The sequence below is a fragment of the Lagenorhynchus albirostris genome, chromosome 1, assembly GCF_949774975.1.
Source record: "Lagenorhynchus albirostris chromosome 1, mLagAlb1.1, whole genome shotgun sequence".
NCBI classification, from domain to species: domain Eukaryota; kingdom Metazoa; phylum Chordata; class Mammalia; order Artiodactyla; family Delphinidae; genus Lagenorhynchus; species Lagenorhynchus albirostris.
Window position 1 is genome coordinate 135,433,841 of NC_083095.1, and position 19,134 is coordinate 135,452,974.

The following is a 19,134-nucleotide window of genomic DNA, read 5'->3' on the forward strand; positions in this document are numbered from 1 at the left end:
CCAGCTTTCCCTGCGCGGGCCACTTCTCTGCTTCAGCTCCTTATCACTTATCACTTGGTAACAGTGACAACAGTCACCAGGCATTGAATGCTAACCGTGTGGCCAGTGTTGTGCTACACACTTCACATGTGTGCTCACTGAATCCTCAGGGCAACCCAGGAGGCAGTCCCATCATTATCCCCAGTCTTTGAGGCTTAAGGCTAATGTAACTGTCTGCCAACACAGGTAGAAACCTGGCCCAGAGTCCAGGGTCTTAACATCAAACTCAACACTTCTCTGCTTCTAGTCTCACTCTCCACCCAGTTATCCCTCTTCTATCAGAGGCCAGAGTCCTTGCTCTCACATCCATAATGAACCTGGCCCCAGTGAATGGACTTCTAGAAAAATATGGCTCATTGAACAGACACAGATTTATTTCCACTCCCTTCCAGAGCCTCACTAAGATGATAGGAAAGGAATAAACAAGGCATAAATCCACAAGGACAAAGGGCAAGAGAGAGGTGATGATGGCAGATGGAAGATGTCAGCAAAAATTCTAGAAGCCGGAAAGCAGATGATCGAGTAGCAGCTGACTTACCACAGCAGTGAATGCTGAGAGCCAGTCCTGCAGGGAGAAACTACCCAGAAGTGGGACACTGGAAGGGCTCAGGAATCAGGGTCCCAGGGACCCCTGGAGGCCTGTGCATCAGGAAGACTGAGGACAAGAGCCTGGCTGAAAGTCTGTAAGACCCACTAGATCCCCTTCCCAACCCTATGTAGCCAGGCGATGGCCACCTCCCTGGCAGAGGGCCGGGGTCACTCTTGGGGTGATCCAGGAGATCTGGTCCAGGAACACCAGGCACAGTGGAAGGCCTGAGGCAGAGGGACCTACAGAGAAAAGTCTACATGAGGAAGGCTGAGATAACCGCCAAGCTCCTTCCCCATTTGGATGCCAGAACGCTGTAGCCAGACTTACACCTTCACAGGAAAAGACTAGAGAATGCCTCTCTGGGGCAACAATCACTCAGAAAAATGACCCTAGATACTGACATTTAAAGATCTCCCAAAGAAACAGCCCCATCCCCACCAGTCCCTCATAGGTGATGTGGAAAAGTGCGGCCCAGTCCACAGACCTCCCAACTCCAGCCCAGTGCCTCCTTCCGCGGAGGGAATACAGCCATGCCATCTTAAGAAAACCTATAACGTGACAGAAAGATTTAAAAAAATAACTCGAAGGAAAGAAAGATATTACAGGGAGCAAAAGAAAAAAAATCCACATAAATAATAACCTCAGAAAGATAAGATACTCTACTTATGGAACTAGAAGAGGATAATAAAAAGGAGTATTTAGCGAATAAGAAAGTTCAGGAAAGTAGAAGTACAGTAGGAAAAAAATTTTTAATGTAATAGAAGGGTTATAAGGTAAAGATAAGGATGTCTTCCAGTAAACAGAAAGAGATGAAAAAAGTAAAAAAAAGAAAGGGAGAGAATAGCTGAATATGAAGGGTTCCAGAAGGAGAAAATAAAAGCAAGACGACTATCAAATAAATAATAAGAACATTTCCAAGAACTGAAGGACATGAATTTTTAGATGAAAAGGGACTACCAAGTGTCCTCCCAGAATAAAAGTAGACCAAGGCACATAATTGCAAAAGTTCAAATCACCAAGAGAAAAAAAAGAGAGAGGGAGACACAGACAGAATATTCTCTATATTAAGAGAGAGATAGAGAAAATCCTAAAAGTTTCCAGACTTTTTAAAAGGTCACATACAAAGGTTTGGGAATTAGACTGGTATGAGACTTGTCAACAGCAGTGTTGGAAGCTAGAAGACAAAGGAAAGACACCTTTGAAATTCTGAGGGAGAAAGACTTCTAACTTAGAAGTTGCTATCAAATGATCCGTCAGGTATGAGGGAAGAATAAAGACAAGCAAACCATTCACCTCCATACGCCCCTTCTCAGAAGGATACTTGAGAATATGCTCCACCAAAAAAAAGAAGTAAACTCCTCTACAAAAGGTAAGCAAGAGATCCAGGAAACAGAAAGACCATGCATGACAACTTCAGGGGAGCAACAGAAAGCACCCAGCTTAGACTGGAGCAGAAGGACAAAGGGAAGTTTTGGGGGATGTCCAGGAAAGAAGGAAACTGTTAGACGATGGGGCAGGGATTGCCTTCTGGAAAACTGGATTAAGAGACATTTTGTAGAATTGTTGGAGGATACGGAAGACTTAGAGAAGCAAAGAAAACTAGGCAAATAAAAAAGTTGTTCTTAAAAAGAGAACATCATTTTGTTACAACGCTTGGTTTGGCATTATCGATACAATCCTAATAATGAAAACACTGAACGTGGATTTAATCAAGATATGCTAACAGGGGCTTCCCTGGTGGCGCAGTGGCTGAGAGTCTGCCTGCCGATGCAGGGGACACGAGTTCGTGCCCCGGTCCGGGAAGATCCCACATGCCGTGGAGCGGCTAGGCCTGTGGGCCATGGCCGCTGAGCCTGCGCGTCCAGAGCCTGTGCTCCGCAACAGGAGAGGCCACAACAGTGAGAGAGGCCCGCACACCGCAAAAAAAAAAAAAAAAAAAAAAAATATGCTAACATGATATTGGGATGTGATGGCAGGGGCAAATGTGTGCAGGAAGTGACACAAGGAGGTTAAATCCCAACCTTCCATTGTACAAGTCATCTGATAATATCTAAATTGAAAAATCAAGAAACAGCACTCTAGGAAGGCTTTTTGGAAATATGAAAGTAAATAAGGTAAGAAAAAACTTAGGATGAAAGTTGAAAGTGGCTGCCCAAAGAATGGAGGGTGGGGAAGAGTGCAGCAGGTGATTTAAAGCTCTGCTACTGCCATCTCGAACTCTTAATGTTTTTGAACTTGTGTTCTGTTAAGCGAGTTCTGATGGAACAAGAAGCATGTGCGTGAGCAGGGGAGATATGCGATGTCTGTGTCCTCTGCTCCTTGCCACCTCATGAGCACAGCATCCCAGCGGGCCCATGATGTGGAGGAATTCAGTGAGACTCTAAGCAAATGGAAAATAAGCATGCTATGTCTAGGACAGCCCCAGAGGCCATACTTTGCACTACAACCAGAACTTGCTTCAAAGGCAGAAAGAAGGCAATGATGTTTTAAGAAACAGAAATGACCAGGGAACTCTATAATCTTTTGTTATTTGTGTTACTTCCTTGTATCAGCCAACTACTGCACTGAAAATGATGGGGCTAGAAGGAAATGTAGAGATAGTTCCATTTCCTGTCAGTTCTTCCTCACTCATCAGTAAGCCAAGGCAGAGAGTATTGGGAGAATGTGTGCATGTTATGAAGTGAAATAAAACCAGTCAAATTAGTTTTGTGCAGTATGTCCACCGTTCTGGTAAATATGAGCTATGAAATACGAATTGCATCATTTTGGTGATTCCACATATGAGTTCAATGTGCCTATACTTGCATTTAAAAATTGGCACTGCATAAAGATGAATGGTAAAATTTACGCTAATCATTTAGAAATAAAGACTAAAAAAAAATAGAAAAAAAACAATAAAAAAGATAATAAGAGCTGGACCCTCACCCCATATAAGGAACAAGCTTGACACCCCCCTCAGGGAGTGAGCAAGCAAGGGAATCTTCTGTTTGTTCATGCTCCCCCCTGTTGCAGCAGGGGCCCCCATAAAGCCTTGCCTGAAAAAAAAAAAAGAAAAGATAAACAAAATTGATAAACCTTTAGCCAGGCTCATCAAGAAAAAAAGAGAGAGGGCCAAAATCAGAAATGAAAAACAAGTTACAACTGACACCATGGAAATACAAAGGATCATAAGAGACTACTACGAACAATTATATGCCAATAAAATGAACAATCTAGAAGAAATAGACAAATTCCTAGAAATATATAATCTCCCAAGACTAAACCAGGAAGAAACTGAAAATAGGAACAGACCAATTACCAGTAATGACACTGAAGTAATTAAAAAACAGAAACAAACAAAGGAACTCCCAACAAACAAAAGTCCAGGACCAGATGGCTTCACAGGTGAATTCCACCAAATATCTAGAGAAGAGTTAATACCTATTCTTCTCAAACTATTCCAAAAAATTTCAGAGGAAAGAACACTTCCGAACTCATTTTATGAAGCATCACCCAGATTCCAAACCCAGACAAAGATATCACGAAAAAAGAAAATTACACACCAATATCACTGATGAACATAGATCCAAAAATCTTCAACAAAAGATTCGCAAACAGAATCCAACAATACACCATGATGTAGAGGGATTTATCCCAGGGATGCAAGGATGATTCAATATCTGTGAATCAATCAATTTGCTACACCATATTAACAAACTGAAGAATAAAAACCATATGATCACCTCGATAGATGCAGAAAAAGCTTTTGGCAAAATTCAACAACTATTTATAACAAAAACCCCCCAGAAAGTGGGAATAGAAGGAACATACCTCAACATAATAAAGGCCAAATATGACAAACCCACTGCTAACATCATACACAATGGTGAAAAAACATACTCAATGGTGAAAAGCTGAATGCATTCCCTCCAGGATCAGGAACAAGACAAGGATGCCCATTCTCACCACTTTTATTCAACATCGTATTGGAAGCCCTAGCCACAGCAATCAGACAAGAAAAGGAATCCAAATTGAAAAGGAATAAGTAAAATTGTCACTATTTTCAGATGACATGACACTATACATAGAAAAATCCTGAAGATGCCACCAAAAAACCACTAGAACTCATCAACGAATTCGGTAAAGTGGCAAGATAGAAAATTTTTTTTTAAATGAATTTATTTATTTATTTTTGGTTGTGTTGGTTCTTCGTTGCTGTGCACAGGCTTTCTCTAGTTGTGGCGAGCGGGGGCTACTCTTTGTTGCAGTGCGTGGGCTTCTCACTGCAGTAGTTTCTCTTGTTGCAGAGCGCAGGTTCTAGGTGCGTGGGCTTCAGTAGTTGTGGCCCGCGGGCTCTAGAACGCAGACTCACTAGTTGTGGCGCACAGGCTTAGTTGCTCCATGGCATGTGGGATCTTCCCGGAGCAGGGCTCGAACCTGTGTCCCCTGCATTGCCAGGCAGATTCTTAACCACTGCGCCACCAGGGAAGTCCCGCAAGATACAAAATTAACATACAGAAATCTGCTGCATTTCTATACACTAACAGTGAATTATCAGAAAGAAAATTAAGGAAACAATCCAATTGACCATCGCATTGAAAAGAATAAAATACCTAGGAATGAACCTACCTAAGGAGGTAAAAGACCTGTACCCAGAAAACTGTAAGACACTGATGAAAGAAATTGAAGATGACATAAACAGATGCAAAGACACACCATGTTCATGGATTGGAAGAATCAATATTGTTAAAATGACCATACTACCCAAGGCAATCTACAGATTCAATGCAATCCCTACCAAAATACCAATGGCATGTTTCACAGAACTAGAATAATTTTAGAATCTGTATGGAAACACAAAGACCTCGAATAGCCAAAATAATCTTGAGAAAGAACAGAGCTGGAGATTTCATGCTCCCTAACTTCAGACTATACTACAAAGCTACAGTAATCAAAATAGTATGGTACTGGGAGAGGAATCAAGATGGCAGAGTAGAAGGATGTAAAACTCACCTCCTCCCCCAAATACATCAAAAATACATCTACAAATGGAACAATTCTCACAGAATACCTACTAAACACTAGCAGAAGACCTCAAACACCTGAAAGGACAGGAAACACCTTCACATAACTGGGCAGGATGAAAGGGGGGGGAAGGAAGCAGGATGGGACCTGCGCCCCTGGGAGAGAGAGGTAAAAGAGGAAAGGTTCCTGCACCCTGGGAAGCCCCCTCACTGGGAGATCAACTGAGACAGAAAGGGAGCTACAGAGGCTTGGAGAAGAGCAAAACAACTGGTTTGCGGCAGGCAGAACAGAGAGAGACCTGCACAGACAGTCCACGCCACCACCCTGCATGCTGCAGCCTGAGACAAGAATCTGCTGGTACAGGAGGGGTCTCAGTGCTGAAAATTGGGGTTTAGAGGAGACCTGGAGAGAGGACTGGTGTTGCCTGTGTGGAGACAGCCTGAAGGGGCTGGAATGTGGTATGGCTGCAACCAGGGCTGTTTGCAGAAGAAGCCCGGGCCTGCCATAGAAGCGATGCACCATTGTTGAGTGGTGAGCAAAGGGAGGGGTGGGGCCGCCATAGCAGCCTCTTTCTCCATGCCCCAGCTGCCGCCTGGGTGGGCCCACACACCCCAGCCACAGCCTTGGTGGGCTCCCATGCCAGCCACTGCCTTGGCGGGCTCCAGGAGCAGGTGCCAGTGGGTTGCCCATGTGCAGAGGTGGGGCTGAAATCACAACTGAGCCCCAGTGACCGCATGACTTATGAAGCAGGGCTGAAATCTTTCCCCAGCTGTGTGAACTGCAGATGTACACCTCTGCTGCCAGCTTTGTAAATTCAGCACTTGTGGGACATCTGAGCAGACAATGGGTGCTCCTGCGGCTGGGACGGGTCTGGCCTTAGGAGCTGTGGGCTTTGTGGGCACTTGCATGCAGGGGCTGGGCCAGGCCAGGATCTGAGCTGCCTCACTCTCACAGCAAGTCCAGGTGCATGACTACTGCAGTCCTGGGACCTGACTTCAGTGGATCTGCACTAGTGGCCTTGTGAAAACAACGCCTGAGAAACACCAGGGTTTATTGATGTCATTCCCATGTTTGAGGCGGGGCCAAGGGCAGTGCCGACAACAGTGGACTTTGTGATCCCGCACAACAGGTGACACAACAGAGCATGCACACCAGTGGATGGCTCTGGCGGAGGAACACTCAGGGGCTCCTCTCCCAGTGGGAATGCTCCAGTCCTGCCTACCTTACACCTCAGCTCAGAAACGGATCTGGGGGCTTCTATTCCAACAACTAGGGGACAGTTAGACAAGGCAGTGACAACCACAGAGCAAAAAGGAAGGCCTTGCTCAACATCCAATGCAGGCTCTAGTCACACCTACTATCAAGGGGATAATGGCCAGCATACACTGAGGAAAGAGGTGGTGGGCATTCATACTAAAAACCGCCCTTGCACCAAAAACTTATTAAACCCACAGAGGCTACACAGGGCCACTCCCACACAAAAACAGCCCTTCAAGACCACAGTAGATAACTGTTTCTCCTAAACTCAGAGCAAGAGAAATATAAGTAAAATAAAGAAGCAGAGGAACCGCTCCCAATTAAAAGGTCAAGAGAATTGCCCTGAAAGAACAATGAAACAGATCTCTTCAGTCTAACAGACACCAAGTTCTGAAAATAAGACACCTATGGGATAATGCCAATCTACGTATAATATGGCTCCCAGAAGGAGAAGAAAGAGAAAAGGGGATTGAAAATGTATTAAGAAATTATGGCTGAAAACTTCCCAAACCTAAAGAAGGAAGTAGATATCCAGGTACAGAAAGCACAGAGGGTTCCAAACAAGATGAACCCAAACAGACCCACACCAAGATATATTATAATTAAAAGTTAAAGAGAGGATTCTAAAAGCATCAAGAGAAAAAGAGTTGGGGAGGGGGAAGGGTAAGCTGGGACAAAGTGAGAGAGTGGCATGGACATATATACACTACCAAACGTAAAGTAGATGGGTAGTGGGAAGCAGCTGCATAGCACAGGGAGATCAGCTCAGTGCTTTGTGACCACCTGGAGGGGTGGGATAGGGAGGGTGGGAGGGAGGGAGACGCAAGAGGGAAGAGATATGGGGATATATGTATAGCTGATTCACTTTGTTAAAAAGAAGAAACTAACACACCATTGTAAAGCAATTATACTCCAATAAAGATGTTAAAAAAAAAGAGTTAATTACAAAAGAACCCCCATAAGGCATCGGCTTATTTCTCTACAGAAACGTTGCAGGCCAGAAGAGAGTGGCAAGATATACTGGAAGTCCTGAAAGGGAAAAATCTGCAATCTAGTATACCCTACCCAGCAAAATTATCATTTTTAAAATTTTCAATTATCACAAGCAAAAACTAGAAGAATATAGCAATACTAAACCTATCATAAAGAAAATATTGAAAGGTCTTCTCTAAATAGAAAGAAGACTTCTAAGAAAGAGAAAATCACAATTGGAAAGTAAATCACTTAAATAAGTCAGTACATAGATTTAAAAAGAAATCAAAAAATTTCTGTGAAAGAGATGATAACCACAATTAACAATAAAAGGATGAACATGAAGATGTAAAAGAGGACATCAAAATCATAAAATGTGGGTGAGGAGAGTCAGAAAATGTAGGGTTTTTTCCTAGAATGTGTTTGAGCCTACATGACTACCAGTCTAAAACAAGTAGATATAGGAAGGGGATAACATACTTGAAGAACAGAGTGACCACAAATCAAAAACACACAACAGATTCACAAAAACCAAAAAGAAGAGAACCAAAAAGAAGTATAATACAAAAGAAAATCATCAAACCACAAAAGGAAAAACAAAAAGCAAAAGAAAGGGACAAAGAAGAAATATAAAATCAATGGAAAAACAAGGTTTAAAATGGCAATAAATACATATCTGTCAATAATTACCTTAAATGTCAATGGACTAAATGCTCCAATCAAAAGACACAGAGCAGCAGACTGGATTATAAAACAAGAGCCTACAATATGCTGTCTACAAGAGACCCACTTTAGGGCAAAGGACACACATAGATTGAAAGTGAGGGGATGGACAAAGATATTCCTTCATGCAAAAGGAAATGTCAAGAAAGTAGGGGTCACAACACTCATACCAGACAAAATAGACTTTAAAACAAAGGCTATAAACAAGACACAGAAGCAACCTGAATGTCCATCGACAGATGAATGGATAAAGAAGATGTGGTGTGTGTGTGTATATATATATATCTGAATCACTTTGCTGTACATCTGAACTAACACATTGTAAATCAATTATACGTCAGTAAAAAAATAAATATTAAAAAACACAAAGGCTGTAAAGAAAGATAAAGAAGGACACTATATAATGATAAAAGGATTAATACAAGGAGGTGATATTACACTTGCCAACATATATGCACCCAATACAGGAGTACCCAAATACTAACAGATGTAAAGGAAGAAATTGATGGGAACACAAGAATAGTAGGAGACCTTAACACCCCACTCGCATCAATGGATAGATCTTCAAGATGGAAAATCAATAAGGCAACAGAGATTCTAAATGATACAACAGAACAGTTAGACTTAATTCATATTTTCAGGACATTATATCCAAAAAAAGCAGAATACACGTTCTTTTCAAGTGCATATGGAACATTCTCTAGGACAGACCACATACTAGGGCACAAAACCATCCTCAAAAAATTTAAGAGTATAGAAATTATTTCAAGCATCTTTTCTTACCACAACGGCATAAAACTAGAAATCAACCACAGAAAAAGAAACAAGAAAAAACAATTACAAAGGGCTCCCCTGGTGGCACAGTGGTTAAGAATACGCCTGCCAAAGCAGGGGACACGGGTTCGAGCCCTGCTCCAGGAAGATCCCACATGCTGCGGAGCAACTAAGCCCACGTGCCACAACTACTGAGCCTGCACTCTAGAGCCTGTGAGCCACAACTACTGAAGCCTGCGTGCCTAGAGCCTGTGCTCCGCAACAAGAGAAGCCACTGCAATGACAAGCCCGTGTAGCGCAACAAAGAGTAACCTCGGCTCACCGCAACAAGAGAAAGCCCAGTGCAGCAATGAGGACCCAACACAGCCAAAAATAAATAAACTAATTAATTTTTTAAAACCACAATTACCAGGAGAATAAACAACATGCTACTAAAAAAACCAATGGGTCAACAATGAAATCAAAGAAGAAATAAAAAAATACCTTGAAGCAAATGACAATGAGAACACAACCATACAAAAATCTATGGGATGCAGCCAAAGCAATCCTTAGAGGGAAGTTCATAGCGATACAGGTCTTCTTTAAGAAACAAGAAAAATCTCAAATAAACAACTGAACCATCTAAAAGAATTAGGAAAAGAAGAACAAACAAAATCTAAAGTCAACAGAAGGAAGGAAATAATAAAGATTAGAGAGGAAATAAATAAAACAGATTTAAAAAACAATAGAAAAAAATCAATAAAACCAAGATCTGGTTCTTTGAAAGGGTAAGCAAAATTGACAAACCTCTGGCCAGGCTCACCAAGAAGAAAAGAGAGAAGACCCAAATAAACAGAATAAGAAATGAAAGAGGAGAAATCACAACTGATACTGCAGAGATATAAAAAACCATGAGCGAATATGATGAACTATTATATGCCAACATATTCGACAACCTAGAAGAAATGGACAACTTTCTAGAAACATACAGCTCACCAAAACTAAATCAAGAAGAAATAGATAACTTGAACAGACCAATCACTAGAAGTGAAATAGCATCTGTAATCTGGAATAAAAAAACAAACAGAAAAAACTCCCTACAAACAAAAGCCCAGGACCAGATGGTTTCATAGGCAAATTCTACCAAACACACAAAGAAGAACTTATACCGATCCTTCTCAAACTCTTCCAAAAGACTGAAGAGGAGGAAAAACTCCCAAAGACATTCTATGAGCCACCATCATCCTGATACCAAAACCAGACAAACACACTACCAAAAAAGAAATTACAGGCCAGTATCTTTGATGAATATAGATGCAAAAATTCTCAACAAAATATTAGCAAACCAAAACCAACAACACACAAAAAATGCCATACACCAGAACCAAGTTGGATTCAACCCAGGGTCACAGTGATGTTTCAACATATGCAAATCAACTAATGTGATACACCACATCAACAAAAGACAAAAACCACATGATCATCTCAATAGATGCAGAAAAAGCATTTGATAAAATTCAACATCCATTCATGATAAAAAAAAAACCCTTGCAAAAGTGGGTATAGAAGGAACATATCTCGACATAATAAAAGATATTTATGACAAACCCACAGCCAATATAATACTCAATGGTGAAAAGGTGAAAGCCTTGCCACTAAAATCTGGAACAGGACAAGGATATCTACTCTCACCACTTCCATTCAATATAGTACTGGAAGTCCTAGCCACAGCAATCAGACAAGAAAAATAAATAAAAGGTACTCAAATTCAGAGGGAAGAGGTAAATCTGTCATTATCCGCAGATGACATGATATTGTATATAGAAAACCCAAAAGACTCCACACAAAAACTACTAGAACTGATAAACGAATTCAGCAAGGTAGCAGGATACAAGACTAACATACAGAAATTGATGGCATTTCTTTACACTAACAATGAAATATCAAAACGGGAATGTAAACAAACAATTCCTTTTAAAACCACATCAAAAAAATAAAATACTTAGGAATAAACCTCACCAAGGAGGTGAAAGACTTATATGATGAAAAAACTACAAAACATTAGTAAAGGAAATTGAAGATGATTCAAAGAAATGAAAGGCAGCCCATGCTCTTGGATTGGAAGAATATTGTTAAAATGGCCAGCCTAATACCCAAAGCAATCTACAGATTTAATGTGATACTTATCAAATTACCCATGACATTCTTCACAGAACTAGAACAAAAAATCCCAAAACTGATGTGGAACCATAAATGACCCAAAATTGCCAAAGCAATCCTGAGGAAAAAGAACAAAGCTGAAGGGACTTCCCTGGTGGTCTAGTGGTTAAGACTTCGCCTTCCAAAGTAGGGGGTGCGGGGTGGGGAGTTAAGATCCCACATGCCTCGCGGCCAAAAAAGCAGAACACAAAACAGAAGCAATATTGTAACAAATTCAATGAAGACTTTAAAAATGGTCCACATCAAAAAAAAAAAAGAAAATCTTAAAAAAAAAAAAAAAAAGGAACAAAGCTGGAAGCATAACCCTCCCAGGCTCCAGAAAATACTACAAAGCTACAGTAATCAAAAAAGCGTGGTACTGGCACAAAAACAGACATATGGATCAGTGGAACAGAAAAGAGAGCCCAGAAATAAACCCACACACCTAAGTTCAGTTAATCTGCAACAAAGGAGGCAAGAGTATACAATGGGGAAAAGACAGTCTCTTCAGCAAGTGTTGTTGGAAAAGTTGGACGGCCACATGCAAATCAACGAAATTAGACGCACCTTCTCCCCATACACAAAAATAAACTCAAAATGGCTTAAATACTGAAATATAAGACATGACACCATAAAACTCCTAGAAGAGAACATAGGTAAAACATTCTCTGACATAAATTATACCAATGTTTTCTTAGGTCAGTCTCCAAGGTAATAGAAATAAAAGCAAAAATAAACAAATAAATGAAATAATGCCATTTGTAGCAACATGGATGTACCTAGAGATTATTATACTAAGCAAAGTAAGTCAGGAAAAGAAAGACAAATACCATATGATACCACTTATATGGGGAATCTAAAATACAACACAAATGAACATATCTACAAAACAGAAACAAACTCACAGACATGGAGAACAGACTTGTGGTTGCCAAGGGGGAGGGGCCATGGGGAGGGAAAGATTGGGAGTTTGGGATTAGCAGATGCAAATTATTACATATAAAATGGATAAACAACAAGGTCCTATTGTATAGCACAGGGAACTATATTCAATATCCTATGATAAACCATAAGAGAAAAGAATATGAAAAAGAATATTTTATATATATATATATATATATATATATATCTGAATCACTTTGCTGTACAGCAGAAATGAACACACTTTAAATCAACTATACTTTAATAACATTAAAAAAAACAGTATGGTACTGGCACAAAAACAGACACACAGAGCAATGGAACAGAATAGGCAGCCTAGAAATAAACCCACACACTTATGGTCAATTAATCTACGACAAAGGAGGCAAGAATATACAATGGAGAAAAGACAATCTCTTCAATAAGTGGTGCTGGGAAAACTGGACAGCTACATGTAAAAAAATGAAATTAGAACATTTTTCTCAAACCATATACAAAAAATAAAGTCAAAATGGATTAAGGACCTAAACATAATACCGGAAACCATAAAAATCCCAGAAGAAAACACAGGCAGAACGCTCTTTGACATAAATTGTAGCAATATTTTTTTGGATCCATCTCCTAAAGCAAAGGAAATAAAAATAAACAAATGGGACCTAATTAGACTTAAAAGCTATTGCACAGTGAAGGAAACTATCAACAAAATGAAGAGACAACCTACTGAATGGGAGAAAATATTTGCAAGATACGACTGACAAGGAGTTAATATCCAAAGTATTTAAACAGCTCATACAACTCAACATCAAAAAAAATAACCAGATTAAAAAATGGGCCAAAGACCTGAACATTTTTCCAAAGAAGACATACAGATGCCCAACAGGCACTTGAAAAGATGCTGAACATCATTAATCATCAGAGAAATGCAAATCAAAACTATGAGATATCACCTCGCACCTGTCAGAATGTCTATCATCAAAAAGAACACAAATAACAAATGCTGGTATAGACATGGAGAAAAGAGAACCCTTGTACACTGTTGGTGGGAATGTAAATTGGTACAGCCACTGTGGAAAACAGTATGGCTCCAAAAAAGAAAAGCAGAACTACCATGTGACCCAGAAATTCCACTCCTGGGTACCTATGAGAAAAAAATGAAAACACTAATTTGAAAAGATACATGCAAACCAATGTTCACAGCAGCATTGTTTACAACAGCCAAGATACAGAAACAACCTAAGTGTCCATCAACAGATGAATGGATAAAGAAGATGTGGTATATATATACAATGGAATACTACTCAGCCATAAAAAAGAATGAAATAATGCCATTTGCAGCAACATGGATGGACTTGAAGAATATAATGCTTAGAGAAATAAGTCAGACAAAGAAAGACAAATACTGTATGATATCACTCATATGAGGAATCTAAAAAATAAAACAAACTAGTGAATACAACAAAAAAGAATCAGATACAGAGAACAAACTAGTGGTTACCAGTGGGAAGAGGGAAGGGAGGAGGGGCAAGATAGGGACAGGGGATTAAGAAGTACAAACTACTATGTACAAAATAAATAAACTACAAGGATATATTGCACAGCACAGGAAATATAGCCAATATTTTATGACTATAAATGGAATATAACTTTAAAAATTGTGAATCACTGTTGTACACCTGAAACTTATATAATACGGTACCATCAACTACACCTCAATTAAAAAAAAAAAACTTCTGCTAATCATTTAAATTTTTAAGTTTGTCTTTACTTAGAACATTAACTAGCAAATAAAAATATAACATATCAAATCAAGAGGACACAAAAGAAAGGAAAAGCTTTATATTTCATTGCCTTTAAGGGCACTTGCTTCCCTGCTTTTCACTGGACCCTTCTGGTCACATGGCCAGCCCTGTACCTCCTCCAGCTTCCTTTCCTATTCTGCTTTGGCTCCTGTAGCATCACTTAATATCCTGCCGTTCCCTGAAAATTATCCCACACTGCTCATGTCCTCGTGCCTTTGCCCATGCCTCTTCTACCAGGAATACCACTCTTCTCCCTTCTATACGTCTGTGAACTCCTGCTTATCCTCCAAGGTGCTGTCTGCATCTCCCCAGTCACACCCTGACCTCAGGGGCTCAGACAAGGCCCAGGGCTCGGGGAGGGACTTACTCAAGGAACCTGGTGATGTACTCGCGGCTGCAGCGGGACCAGGTGAGAGGCGCAGCGTCGTACAGGAGCTGTGGAGACATGATGAAAGGCCGTTTCCCAACGGGTTCACAGTCATTGCCGCTTCCGTCATGCTGAATGCCAAAACTGTGTGAGAGCACAGGCCCCAGGGGCGAGTGAGCTGGTGGGAAGCCACCAGGCCGCCCCTCCCTCAGAGGTCTGCAAGGTGCTGGGTCCTGGCTCCCAGGCCTGGCTCTGCCACCAAACCACTGTGTGGCCTGGGGAAAGTCATATCCCATCTCTGAGACTCAGTTTCCTTAAGGTAAAACGTGGGTGTGCTAACTAGTGTCCCACAGGGCCCTCTGCCAGGTGCACCAGCCTGAGCCTGAACTAAGCACCAGGGACACGGGGCAGCCCGGCTCCTGCAATGAGCTGGCCAACAACGGCAAGCCAGGTGTCATGTGTGGGGCCCACTGTGGCCCCTGCAACCTCACTGGTGCCAAGAACAGTCTGACAGAGTTCCTGCCACCCCTCAAGTCCTGTCCCAAGGCTGTGCAGTGGAGTTAGAGAGTCTGAGCTCCTGCACCACAGGAAAAGTCTCAAGACAATCCTTGGGAAAGACATGAGAAAAATTACCTTTGCTGAGCACTTACTATGTGCCAGGCACCATACTAAGCACTGTGAGAAACACTCTCTCTCTCAACCCTCAGGGATGACCCAACACCTCGGACCAACAGAGCTCTCTGTGAGCCTGCCCTCATTGGCTCCCAGAGATCTAAGACTGCCATATTCACAGCTAAACTGTCTGGGCACAGAGGGCCAAGGGTACGGGCCATGCCTAGGCATAATAGCCTCATGTGGAGGTGTCCAACAGAGGGAGCCTTGGACATCACTGAATCCAACCCCCTCAATGAACAGGGAACACACAGAGGCCCAGAGAGGGCAGGGAACTTGCCTAGGGTCACAGAGCGATTAGGAACAGGGGGTTGGCAGGGACTAAGAGTAAGAAATGCAAAGCACTGAGGGCAACAGGGAGGGACAAAGGCCTATGGTGACTTTCTGGCCCATCTCAACCCCACTTCAAATAAGACTCACCCCTCTCCTAACAGGGAAGCGGCCTGTTTGTGGGGTGGGGACAGTGCCAGGGATAGCAATGTGGTCAGGCTGGGCTCATTCCTCAAGGCAGGGCTCCCTTCCCTGGGATTGTGTGGGCCATCGGCTTGGCTGTCTGGTGCCCACAGGTTGGGAGGTGAGGTCGGGCTCTTAGTGTGGCAGTGGGGTTGGCAGGGTACCTGTGCCCGAGCTCGTGGGCCACGGTGAAGGCCAGGGGCAGGCCCGTGTCCTCATTGATGCTGCAGCTGCGGTGAGGCTGGCACATGCCGGCCACGTGGGACAGGCCCAGGGTCTCGCAGGGCTGGTTCATGGCGGCACACAGGTCCTTCCTGCACATGCAGAGAGAAGGGGTCCTCAGGTTGACTTGGCCAGAAGCCAGGCCCACCCAAGCTGACGGGGCTAGGCAGGGGCCCCTGCTGACACTGAGGGAGGTTGGGAGTGAAAAGGATGTCCCTGCCATCGCTCCGAGACCAGCGCAGGAGCCATTTGGGAAGCAGGTGCCCTCGTTCACCCAGGACACTTATCTGGGCCTGGGGAGTAGACCCATGCACAATTTGGGTTACTACCCCAGCGAGGGTGCCGACAGGAGCTGCCGGAGCTCAGAAAAGGGAAATAACTCCACCTCAAGTTCAAAAACACTGCCTCTCATAGAGGGAACTTTCCTCAACATAATAAAGGCCATATATGACAAGCCCACAGCCAACATCATCCTCAATGGTGAAAAACTGAAAGCAATTCCACTAAGATCAGGAACAAGACAAGGTTGCCCACTCTCACCACTCTTATTCAACATAGTTTTGGAAGTTTCAGCCACAGCAATCAGAGAAGAAAAGGAAATAAAAGGAATCCAAATCAGAAAAGAAGAAGTAAAGCTGTCACTGTTTGCAGATGACATGATACTATACATAGAGAATCCTAAAGATGCTACCAGAAAACTACTAGAGCTAATCAATGAATTTGGTAAAGTAGCAGGATACAAAATTAATGCACAGAAATCTCTGGCATTCCTATACACTAATGATGAAAACTCTGAAAGTGAAATCAAGAAAACACTCCCATTTACCACTGCAACAAAAAGAATAAAATATCTAGGAATAAACCTACCTAAGGAGACAAAAGACCTGTATGCAGAAAATTATAAGACACTGATGAAAGACATTAAAGATGATACAAATAGATGGAGAGAGATATACCATGTTCTTGGATTGGAAGAATCAACATTGTGAAAATGACTCTACTACCCAAAGCAATCTATAGATTCAATGCAATCCCTATCAAACTACCACTGGCATTTTCCACAGAACTAGAACAAAAAATTTCACAATTTGTATGGAAACACAAAAGACCCCGAATAGCCAAAGCAATCTTGAGAACAAAAAACGGAGCTGGAAGAATCAGGCTCCCTGACTTCAGACTATACTACAAAGCTACAGTAATCAAGGCAGTATTGTACTGGCACAAAAACAGAAAGATAGATCAATGGAACAGGATAGAAAGCCCAGAGATAAACCCACGCACATGGGGTCACCTTATCTTTGATAAAGGAGGCAGGAATGTACAGTGGAGAAAGGACAGCCTCTTCAATTAAGTGGTGCTGGGAAAACTGGACAGGTACATGTAAAAGTATGAGATTAGATCACTCCCTAACACCATACACAAAAATAAGCTCAAAATGGATTAAAGACCTAAATGTAAGGCCAGAAACTATCAAACTCTTAGAGGAAAACATAGGCAGAACACGCTATGACATAAATCCCAGCAAGATCCTTTTTGACCCACCTCCTAGACAAATGGAAATAAAAACAAAAATAAACAAATGGGACCTAAGGAAACTTAAAAGCTTTTGCACAGCAAAGGAAACCATAAACAAGACCAAAAGACAACCCTCAGAATGAAGCAACTGACAAAGGATTAATTTCCAAAATTTACAAGCAGCTCATGCAGCTCAATAACAAAAAAACAAACAACCCAGTCCAAAAATGGGCAGAAGACCTAAATAGACGTTTCTCCAAAGAAGATATACAGACTGCCAACAAACACGTGAAAGAATGCTCAACATCATTAATCATTAGAGAAATGCAAATCAAAACTACAATGAGATATCATCTCACACCAGTCAGAATGGCCATCATCAAAAAATCTAGAAACAATAAATACTGGAGAGGGTGTGGAGAAAAGGGAACACTCTTGCACTGCTGGTGGGAATGTGAATTGGTTCAGCCACTGTGAAGAACAGTATGGAGGTTCCTTAAAAAACTACAAATAGAACTACCATATGACCCAGCAATCCCACTACTGGGCATATACCCTGAGAAAACCAAAATTCTAAAAGAGTCATGTACCAAAATGTTCATTGCAGCTCTGTTTACAATAGCCTGGAGATGGAAACAACCTAAGTGTCCATCATCGGATGAATGGATAAAGAAGATGTGGCACATATATACAATGGAATATTACTCAGCCATAAAAAGAAATGAAATTGAGCTATTTGTAATGAGGTGGATAGACCTAGAGTCTGTCATACAGAGTGAAGTAAGTCAGAAAGAGAAAAACAAATACCGTATGCTAACACATATATATGGAACTTAAGAAAAAAAAAATGTCATGAAGAACCTAGGGGTAAGACAGGAATAAAGATACAGACCTACTGGAGAACGGACTTGAGGATATAGGGAGGGGGAAGGGTGAGCTGTGACAAAGCGAGAGAGAGGCATGGACATATACACTAACAAACGTAAGGTAGATAGCTAGTGGGAAGCAGCCGCATAGCACAAGATCAGCTCGGTGCTTTGTGACCGCCTGGAGGGGTGGGATAGGGAGGGTGGGAGGGAGGGAGACGCAAGAGGGAAGAGATATGGGAACATATGTATATGTTTAATGATTCACTTTGTTATAAAGCAGAAACTAACACACCATTGTAAAGCAATTATACCCCAATAAAGATGTTAAAAAAAAAAAACCAAAAAAAAAACACTGCCTCTGAACAGATAAAGAGTTGTCAGAGGTTGGGGTCATGTTGAAGGGGGGTGGTGTGTAAGAATTTCTGGTTATAAAGGAGTCGCACAAGAGATCCTTCTAATAGAACCATTCTATATCTAGACTGTGGCAGTGGATACAGAAATTTACACATGTGATAAAATTGCATAGGACTTAATACACACACACACACACACACACACACACACACACACACACACACACACACACACACACACACACACACACACACACACACACACACACACACACACACACACACACACACACACACACACACACACACCAAACAAGTAAGTGCATGTAAAACTAATGAAACCTGTGTAAGTCTGTGGATCATATCACCGTCAATTTCCTGCTTGGGATATAACTACAGTTATGCCAGATGTTACCACTGTGGGGAA

General features: G+C 41.8%; 1 protein-coding gene across 3 annotated transcripts in view; it reads right to left on the reverse strand.

Annotated features, from left to right (window-relative positions):
• Positions 1–19,134, reverse strand: part of ADAMTS7 (ADAM metallopeptidase with thrombospondin type 1 motif 7) — a 57,237-nt gene that overhangs the window by 20,615 nt on the left and 17,488 nt on the right. For all 3 annotated transcript variants that reach the window (XR_009541621.1, XM_060155198.1, XM_060155190.1), the window contains exons 7-8: positions 15,913–16,062; positions 14,624–14,767 (exon numbers count right to left, since the gene is read on the reverse strand). Coding sequence is in view for 2 of the 3 variants with exons in the window: in XM_060155198.1 (XP_060011181.1) it covers positions 14,624–14,767; positions 15,913–16,062 (294 nt within the window). In the remaining variant the exon portion in view is untranslated. The remainder of the gene's footprint in view (positions 1–14,623; positions 14,768–15,912; positions 16,063–19,134) is intronic.